Source organism: Ictidomys tridecemlineatus, chromosome 2 (assembly GCF_052094955.1).
Source record: "Ictidomys tridecemlineatus isolate mIctTri1 chromosome 2, mIctTri1.hap1, whole genome shotgun sequence".
Classification (NCBI taxonomy): domain Eukaryota; kingdom Metazoa; phylum Chordata; class Mammalia; order Rodentia; family Sciuridae; genus Ictidomys; species Ictidomys tridecemlineatus.
In genome coordinates, this window is record NC_135478.1 from 18,578,414 (window position 1) to 18,588,831 (window position 10,418).

At 38.4% G+C, this 10,418-nt stretch overlaps 1 protein-coding gene across 1 annotated transcript; it reads right to left on the bottom strand.

Moving 5' to 3' along the window:
- Nucleotides 1-2,444: 2,444 nt before the first annotated feature.
- On the bottom strand, nucleotides 2,445-9,834 carry Znf501 (zinc finger protein 501). Its single transcript, XM_078026451.1, is given in 3 exon segments — nucleotides 2,445-3,984; nucleotides 8,494-8,541; nucleotides 9,775-9,834. Coding segments are annotated over 3 exon segments (1,086 nt in total). The 3' UTR covers nucleotides 2,445-3,006.
- Between the last annotated feature and the right edge of the window lie 584 nt (nucleotides 9,835-10,418).

Consider the following 10,418-nt stretch of genomic DNA (forward strand, 5'->3'; position numbering starts at 1 on the left):
GTCTGTGGTAATACTGGTAAATCCACATGTTAAACCAAATAACAAGATATTTAGTACAATTATCATTGTTATTTTTAAAAGGGAAAAAATGGCTAAACAGAGAAGACTGGAATCAATACTGTAGATTAGACTATATTCAAGAGTAAAAGCATATAATTTTAATTTTTCCACACTTCTAATTTTATAAATGTATTTCAATGAGTACACATTAAATTGAAAAAAATTTTTAAAAAATGGTTTTCATAATTTGGCTTCCTCACATATTGTTGGAAAGATTAAACAATGGAAATTTATCTGTATGTCAATCTAGTACTATAATAAGCAAGACTTGGGGCTGGGGTTGTAGCTCGATGGCAGAGCACTTGCCTGGCATGTGGGAGGCACTGAGTTTAATCCTCAGCAAAGCATATAAATAAATAAAAAATAAAGGTACATCAACAATTAAAACATATTTTTTAAAAATCAGGACTACATGTGGAATACTAAGATCTAGATTTCAGATACAACTCTGATACTACCTGCTTGACTCTAAACAAGTTAAATACATTGTTTTTTTTTACCTTGACTCTGGAGAATGGATAATAACTTCATTAGAGCTGCTTATTTATATTAATGAGCTTAGTGTTGCATAAAACACCATCAAAAGTATCCCTTGGGTTGAGGTTGTGGCTCAGTGGTAGAGCACTTGCCTAGCACATGTGAAGCATGGGTTCAATCCTCAACATCAGATAAAAATAAATAAAAAAAATAAAGGTATTGTGTCCATACAACTTAAAAAAAATTTTAAAGAATCCCTTGATTTCTCTACATGTATGCCTATGGGAGGGGATGAACTGGAGATGGAACCCCAGGCCGCCTGCATGCCAAGCAAATGCTCTACCACAGAGCTATACAACAAGACTGGGTTATTTGTGATTTTCCGAAATCATTCTTTGTTGTAAGTGAGGCACTCCTGACCCATACACATCACCAAGACATTATTCTCCCTTCTCCTTTGACAAGGTCTCCTGCCCTCCTCTTCCCTTAAAAGACCACTTTCAGTCTTGTGCTCCTAGAATTCACAATTACAGCTACATCCTCACCAACAGGTTCTCTATATTCCAACCCTCTCTGCGTTCTCCTCATGACTTCCCCACCTCTCCCAAACACAAAAGTCCCATAATGTGAAATTTTTTTCAGCTACTGTTAGCAAGACTTCCTTCTGCATGAGCAAGAGAAACCTAAGACCTGACATCAAATTAAATATTTTTTTTTTAATATATTTATTTATTTATTTATTTTTAAGGTTTATTGCTTTGCCAGCAGAGGAGAAACACAAGGGACTCTTATCCCAGAGGCTGTGATTCTACCCATTAGCAGGAACAGGAGGCTTTTTTTTTTTTTTTTTTTTTAAAGAGAGAGTGAGAGGTGGGGGGGACAGAGAGAGAGAGAGAGAATTTTAACATTTATTTATTTTTTCTTAGTTCTCGGCGGACACAACATCTTTGTTGGTATGTGGTGCTGAGGATCAAACCCGGGCCGCACGCATGCTAGGCGAGCGCGCTACCGCTTGAGCCACATCCCCAGCCCCATATATTTATTTTTTAGTTTTTTAGTTCTCGGCGGACACAACATCTTTGTTGGTATGTGGTGCTGGGGATCGAACCCGGGCCGCACACATGCCAGGCGAGCGCGCTACCACTTGAGCCACATCCCCAGCCCAGCCCTTTTTATTTTTTAATTAAATTAAATCTTATAAGGAGATATCTTTACAAAGTCCACTAAAATCCTAATTATTTCTTTTATCACTAATTAAATTTGAAGTTTCAGCCACCACACTGTAATCCTGGCAACTGGGGAGGCTGAGGCAAGAGGATACCAAATTTGAGGCAAGCCTCAACAATTTAGCAATGCCCTAAGCAACTTAATGAGATTGTGTCTCAAAATAAAAAATAAAAAGGGCAGGGAATGTGGTACAGTGATTAAGTAACCCTAAATTCAATCCTGGTCCCCCACCCCCCAAAATCTGAAATTTCTCAAGGACAAACTGGTCTTAAATTGTAAATGCATACTTATATCTAGACATTATGGTTTAAATAGACTTCTGTAAAATAAAAGGAAATCACAGACCATTACAAAAATGATCTTAATACACAAGCCAGGTGCTATGGTACATGCTTGTAATTACAGTGACTCAGAGGCAGAGGCAAGATGATCACTAGGTTCACGGCCAACCTCAGGAATTTAGCATGACCCTATCTCATAAATAAAATTAAAAGGGTTATAGATGTAGCTCAGTGGGTACAGTGCCCCTGGGTTCAATTCTCACTACTTCAAAAAGAAAAAAAATTAAAATACCTCATGAGAGCCAAAAAAACTAATGCTGATTTGCTAGTTCTTAATAGACATATTTAGATATTTTTATAGACTTTTAGAACATCTATAAAACAACTAACAGACATTAATTCTCATCTGCAATTTATTTTATTCTTAAGACAACCCTATGAATTATCCGCATTTTTCTTTTCGGGGTAAGAATGGGGAAGCTAAGGCTTGGAGAGGATCAGATCACAATCCATTAAGTGGCAGAGATTGGCATCAAATTCAAGACTTGTTCTGAGGTCTATTTTCTTAATTTTTAGGACACAACACCTCTAGTTCAAAATATAAAATATTTATGACAATTACTAAGTCTTAAATTCCCAGGAATTCATAAAGAAAAAAGGCATTTCATATAAATCTTTTCACATTAATTTCATTCCAAGTTTTAATCTCCAGCGTGAAGACTCTGATGTCGAACAAGTGCTGAACTGTGCCTAAAGGGTTTCCTACATTCAGTGCATTCACAAGGTTTTCTCCAGTATTAATTCTGTAATGCTCACTGAGGTGTGCTTGTTTGCGAAAAGTTTTTTCTTTTTTTTTTTTAATTTTTTTTAACATTTATTTATTTTTTCTTAGTTCTCGGCGGACACAACATCTTTGTTGGTATGTGGTGCTGCTGAGGATCGAACCCGGGCCGCAAGCATGCTAGGCAAGCACTTGAGCCACATCCCCAGCCCCGCGAAAAGTTTCTTCACACTCACTACACTTATAAAGTTTCTCTCCAGTGTGAGTTCTTTCATATATGGCAAGGAAGGAGTTCTGAGTGAAGGCTTTTCCACACATGGTACATGTCTAGGGCTTCTCCCCTGAATGAACCCTCTGATGCTGCATGAGGCATGTGCTCTGATTGAAAGCTTTCCCACATTCATTACACTTGTAAGGCTTATCTCCAGAATGGCTTCTCTGATGACGAGTGAGGCATATGCTCTGACTGAAGGCTTTGCCACATTTCATGCATTTATATGGTTTCTCTCCAGTATGAATTCGTTGGTGTTTAATAAGGGATGGGCTCTGACAAAAGGTTTTCCCACATTCATTGCATTTATAGGGTCTCTCTCCAGTATGAATTCTCAGATGCTGGACAAGGACTGCTTTTATTTGAAAAGCTTTCTCACATTCATTACATTTATAAGGTTTCTCTCCCGTATGAATTCTCAAATGTTGAGTGAGATTTGACTGTTTAAGGAAACATATTCCACATTCACTACACACATAGGGCTTCTCTCCTGTGTGAATCCTATGATGCTGGTAAAGAGATGATTTCTGAGTAAAGAATTTTCCACACTCACTACATTTTGAAGATTTCTTCTGCATGTTAACCCTTCATTGTTTCATTTGGTGTGAAATCTGACTAGAACTTGTGCAGTCTGTAACACATTGAAAGAGCTTCTGTCTAAATAGGTTTAGAGTTAGATGAAACCTCTTAAATTCATACTTAGGAGGTATCTTCTTAAAGATGGTTGTCACTAGAGGAATATTGTTCCCAGTGAAAGTGGTGTGATTGTGTGTGTGCACACAAACTTGTGCACATGTTGTCCCCTCTGTAGTTCCTGTAGGATTTCCGCCTTTTCTGTAGCATGTATTTTCAACTTTTCCAAAGTCAGTTCCTGATAACCAGCTTCTCTGAAGAAAGAAAAGAAGTAGTGACAAATATTAGGAATTCAATTAAATTTTCTATCATAATTGATAGAGCATAACTGATGGAACATAAATTCTGAAGCAATCAAATGCTAGCAACTAATCCAGGTAATCTGGGATCATCTAGGTTTCATCTATAATGATAAATAGTACAAAATGTGAAATAAATAAGTATCTTGGACTTGGGGAAATTAAATGTGGAGGAAATTTGTTGTCCACCTACTTCTCAAAAATAGGTGAACAGTTACTATATTTCCTATAAAGAATATTTTGGCAGAATAGTAATAACTAAAGTTTCCTTTCCAAGATTTCAAAGGCCATCCATGCTGTAACTTTCACTAGATCCATCTTACAAATTTTTTCTTATTCGCTTGCCTTGTCAGGTATGTCGTTGAACCCCTTTCAGTGCAAAGTGTTCAGGAAGTTTTTCCTCTATCTCCAATTGAGAAATCTATAGGTTTGAAAATTAGAGTCCTGCTTACTGAAAGAATATAACATTGTTTTCATTCGAGAAAGTGAGACAAAGGTCATTAGGAAGAAATCAAGACAGTAACCTGAATATAGCAACTGGGCACAGGGTCTGGCTCTCACCGTTGTAGCAAAGAAATGCTCTAGAATTTGTCACACTAATTACATTTACAAGAGGAAATATGTAGAAAACAAAGTCCCTTTGTTAATTTAAAATGAAAACTTTATATGCTCAATGTCCTACTGGTTAACACAGTCACTTCACTCTAGAAAAAAAATCATATGGGAACCAAATCATTGTCATTAGAATGCTCCCAGAGAAGCACCGAATTGGAGGAAAAAAGGAGTACTCAGATGAGTGTAATGGCATCAAATGTCAAAACCATGATGTTGGAATAAGGTCACAGAGAACAAGAGAGTGGATACTCGGGGGATACACATCACAGCAACTGCTTCCCTGGATGCACTGGAGACACTGGCATATTCTTGTTTTCTGAGGCTCCTTCTTATCTTAGTTTTCTAATCACATGTTATGCATGAATATATCCTCATTTTTAATATTTAGGAAGAAATCAAATTATCACTAGTTTAAGATGATATAATCCTATACTTATCAAGATCCCAAAACTTCTACCAAAGGACCTCTAGAACTGATAGACATATTTAGCAAAGTAGCAGGATACAAAAGCAACATACAAAAATCAATAGCCTTTCTATACACCAGCAATGAATCTGCTGACAAAGAAATCAGGAAAATAATTCCATTTATACTATAGTTTCAGAACAAACAAACAACATATGAATATATCTAATTAAAAAGGTAAGAGACCTTTAACAACAAAAATTAGAGAACACTGAAAAAAGAACTGTAAAACACTAGAAGATGCAAAGTCCACCCAGGTTCCTGGATAGGCAGAATTAATATAGTTCAAATGGTCATTAGCAAAAGTGTTCTACAAATTCAATGCAATTCCCATCAAATTATCTATAACATTCCTCAAAAATCTTATAAGAAAGCAGTTCTAAAACTCATATGGAAGAACAAAAGAGTCAGTATAGTCAAAGCAATTCTGAGCAAAAAGATCAATGCTGGAGGAATCACAATACCCCATTTCAAATTATAATACACAGCTATTATAACTTAAATAGCATGGCACTGACCTAAAATAGTCTCTGAGACAATAAAAAATAGAAGACACAAAGACAAACACACATAGCTACATTCATATGATCCTTGACGAAGGCACTAAAAACATGCTGGAGAAAAGACAGCTTTTTATCAAATGGTACTGGGAAAACTGGATATCCACATGTACAAGAATGAAACTAGATCCCTGTTTAATACCCTATACAAAAGTCAACTCAAAATGGATTTAAAAACCTAGGAAATAGATTAAAAACTTTGCAACTGCTAGAACAAAACATAAGGAAACACTCCAACATATAGGTTCAGAGAATGACACCTTCCTCATTAGGACTTCTAAAGCTAAGGAAATAATGCCAAAAATTAGAAATGGGTCAGCATTATGTTAAAATGTTTCTGTACAGCAAAGGAAACAATAGCATAAAGAGAACCAGGTGTGGTAGCACACCTGTAATCCCAGTGACTCAGGAGGCCAAGGAAGGAGGTTCCAAAGTTCAAGGACAGACTCAGCAATTTATCAAGGCTCTAAGTCACTTAGTGAGACCATTTCAAAATAAAAAATAAAATTTCGGGGGGATGTGGCTCAATAGTAATGTGCCCCTGGGTTTTTTTGATGCAGAAAAAAACATGAAGAAAATCTTTGCCAGCTTCTCCTCTGACAGATGGTTAATATCCAGATTATATAAATAATTTTTAAAACTTACCCCAAAAAGAAAAATAATAAAATAAACAGGCAAATGAACTAAGCATACATTTCTCAAAAGAAGTAGTACAAATGGCCAACAAATATAAGAGGAAAATGCAAATCAAAACTGCAACTGAGGCCCGGAATAGTAGCACATGTCTATAATCCTAGACTCAGGTGGCTAAGGTAGGAAGATTGCAAGTTCGAGGGCATCCTCGTCTTAGGGAGACCCTGTCTCAACATAAAAATCTACAAAATGGGCTGAGGATATAGCTCAGCGAAAAGGTGCCCCGAATCCACTCTCCAGTACCACAAAAAAGAAAGAAACAAACAAACAAAAAACATATTACATGAGATTTCTTCTCACTCCAATTAGAATGGCAATTATCAAGAATACAAATAATAACAAATACTAGGAAGGATGCAGGGGGAAAAAAACCTTACACACTGTTGGAGGGACTTTAAATTAGTATAACCACTATGGAGATCGGTGCAGAAATTCCTCAAAAGACTATGGAACCACCATATAACCCAGCTATACCATTATCCAGTATTTATTGAAGAGTTAAAGTCAGCATACTATACTGATACAAGTATGCCCAAGTTTATAGCAGTTATAGAATCAGCACAGGTTATCTAATAACAGAGGAATGAACACAGAAATTGTGTGTGTGTGTGTGTGTGTGTGTGAGAGAGAGAGAGTGTGTGTGTTTTATTCAGCTATCAAGAAGAAAAAAAAATTGTCATTTTCAGAAAAATGAAACCAAAAAGCATCTTGTTGAACGAAATAAGCCAGATTCAGAAAGTCAAGGGTCATATTTATGTTCTCATATGTAAAAACTATGGAATAAAAAGGGGAGAAAGGGGATCCCATAAAATTATAAAGGAGGGCAAAGAAAGGGTATCAGGGAGAGAAAGGAGGTAAGGAAAAGGGGAGTAATACTAGGGAATGAAACTGACCAAATTAAGTACATGTATGAATGTCAGAATGAATCCCAATATTATGTATCAATTAAAAATACATGTGTACCAGATAAAATAGTCATTTTATAGCTATTACCCCACCCCACCCTAACAAACCCATTCCCTTTCTCTGATATTATAAAGTTTGGAGTATATTCTTCCATTGCTTTTTCTATATATTTTTCTACACACAAATAGCAATTGGTGCTTTTTACAAAAATAAAGTTGTTCCCTAAGTCTTTCTCTACAATTTGCTTCATTACTATCTGAGGAGAGTAGCACAATGATAAAATTTGGGCTAATGAGTGATTTTCTGGGTTTTTTTGGTACTGAGCCACATGTGCAGCCCTATTTTGTATTTTACTTAGAGACAGGGTCTCACTGAGTTGCTTAGCACCTCACTGTTGCTGAGACTGGTTTTGAACTCTTGGTTCTTCTGCCTCAGATTCCTGAGCCACTGGGAATATAGGCATGCACCCAGATTGAGTGAACTTTTGAAAGGCAGCAGGAAGAATGCACGAAGGCAGCAGGTGCTACTTAAGGACTTAAGCATCCTTGAATAAAAATCCCTCTACAGGAGAAAAGTCTAGAAAACAAAGGCTAACCAAGCATAATGGAAAAGCAGCTGACTTCAGAAGTCATACTGTAGGGCTAAAGTAGAGAGCAGTGGGACATGCAACAGACTCTGTCAAGAGGTCTGGATTTTAGTCTTAACTTAGTTCTGCCCTTGATTTGTTCAATGACTTGGTGCAAGTCATTTAGTCTCATTTGTGATTTTTTTCTTTTCTGTGAAATTAAAAGTTGATAAGAGCTAAAGTAGCTTATAATACCAAAATTCTTTGACTCTAAAACAGAAGGCAAAAGTGAAAAAAACTAAAACCAAGCCCTTCCAATCCATCTTTGATTGAAGCTGCTTGTTCCTTTATTTGAAAACCACTAATCGAGCAAGCAATGATGAAGAAAGTTCTAGGAGTGGCTGGAATCAGCTGAGTGCTGTGGCACATGCCTGTAACCCTAGGAACTTGAGTCCCTAAGACAAGGGGATCACAAATTGGAGGCCAATCTCAGCAACTTTGTGGGGAGCCGCTCTGAATGACCACATGTCCCCCAGTCCTGAAGCAGGGGGCTCTGACCAATCACTACATTTCATGATGATTTGGGCAATGTCCCAGCTCTGATAGAGAGGCGGGCCTTCAGGTGGAGGTGTTACCGAAGAGGGCTGAGTTACACTCACCTGTCCCTTGTAACCCTGCACCTTCTGGCATTCTTTGGATACAACTTTCTAAGAACAAGAGTCCCCCCAATGAAAGCTCACTTCCAAACATGGTCACTCTCTCTCACCAGCCTCTGGTGACTTCCTCTTGCTCTTCCTCTTGGGGAGCCTAAGGCTGAGAGCGGAGAAGCCATCCTGAAGCTTGTGTAAAGGTAAATTGTGTCTGTGTTTTATTTGGTGTCTCTACAAATACACACAGCGATCTTAAGTTCTACTGCCTGCACAGGTCAGGGGCGGCCCAACTTAGCAAAATAAAAAGCGCTAAGGATGAGGAGGTAGTTCAGTGGTAATGTGCCCTGGGGTTCAATCCCTAATACCATCGCCCTGCCACACACACACACATACAAGTGGCCTGAGTCAACAGCAGGGAAACTTCCTTTTCCATTATTCTCCCATAATTGCAGAATGCAAAAATTTCTGGAAACAGAAATGTCTCTCTTTCTGACACCCAGGAGAGTCTGTTGGAACTCCTCCTAAGAGAAAGGATTTTAAAGCCCTACTAGAACACCTATTAAAAGACAAGGACCTCATGGGGGTAGGAAAGAAGGTGGAATGACATGGACATCATTACCCTAAGTACATGTATGGAGACACAAATGGTGTGAGTATACTTTGTACAACCAGAGATATGAAAATTTGTACTCTATGTATAGTATGAGTTGTAATGCATTCTGCTGCCATATATAACAAATTAGAATAAAAAAATTTTAAAAAATTTTAAAAAGGTCACAGAAAAAAAAACCAAACCTATGATCACCTTGATCTTGGATTTCTAGCTTCATTAAAAGTGAAAAAATAATAATAAACAAGACAGGGACCTGATTTTCAGCATAAAATTCGCCCCAATCCACTAGCACCTCTTATCTGACACTGAAAAAAAAGTTAGTTTCAAATTTCTGGTCACACTCTAATATCCAGCTTAAATAACTACAATTCTTTCTCGTGGAAAATTTGACTCTTTGGAGGTCCTCCTTTCTCTACATTCTCAAATAATTTAATATGTCTCTACTATAATACTTTCTAATCTAACACGGATCACCTCTTTTCAACTAACCTTGAAGAGAACAATATGTGATCTACTTTTTTCAACTATTAAATGAGGATGACTATAACAATACTTCATAGAATTCTGGTGATGAATAAATGAGTTAATACATGGGAAAGAGAATAATGCCGGTTTGTAAGCATTCAGAAAGTGGTAACTGCTCTCCAGTTACTACTGAATCTGTCTTCGTAGAGTACCCATTCCGCTACCCCAAGTATTCGACACGCACATCGCTGTGAACTGGCAGAGCAAGTCATGTTTTTACTTAGGGAACTAAGTGTTTACTTAGGGATTTTTTTTTTTTTTTTTTTAATGTAAGAGCTCGGAAGTTGCCTCGGGTGGGCAGGCTTAAGTACGTACAGATGAAAGCCAGGATCCGACTTCCGGCCCGGAGCTCTGAAGGCCTCCTCCCGCCTTCCTCACGGCGGGCGGACTTGGTCATGGTGGGGGAAGCTTATGGTTAGCGGCCTGGGGCTGACCCCACTGCGGCGGACAGACGAAAGTGCTCGCCGCCAAGCTGGTCACCCGAACTCCCGAGCTGCCGGAAGTCATCCCACGACCCTCCCCCGGAGCGACGTCACCATCCCGCGCCATTTCCTCTCTGGAAGAACGCGGCGAGTTCCGGCCTATGGTTCTTCCAGACGGAGCCCCGGGTGCCGTGCTCTGCCCTTGAGTCACGGCTCGGAGAACAGCCCACAAGCCCACTTCAACTTCTCGCGTCCCTGTTTAAGAAGCTGAACGGAGGAGAACACGGAGATGGACCACAAGAGGCTCTTACTGCATCATTTCACCCTGCAGTCCTGTCACATGTCTGCCTACATCACCGTCGTCTAGGGATTCT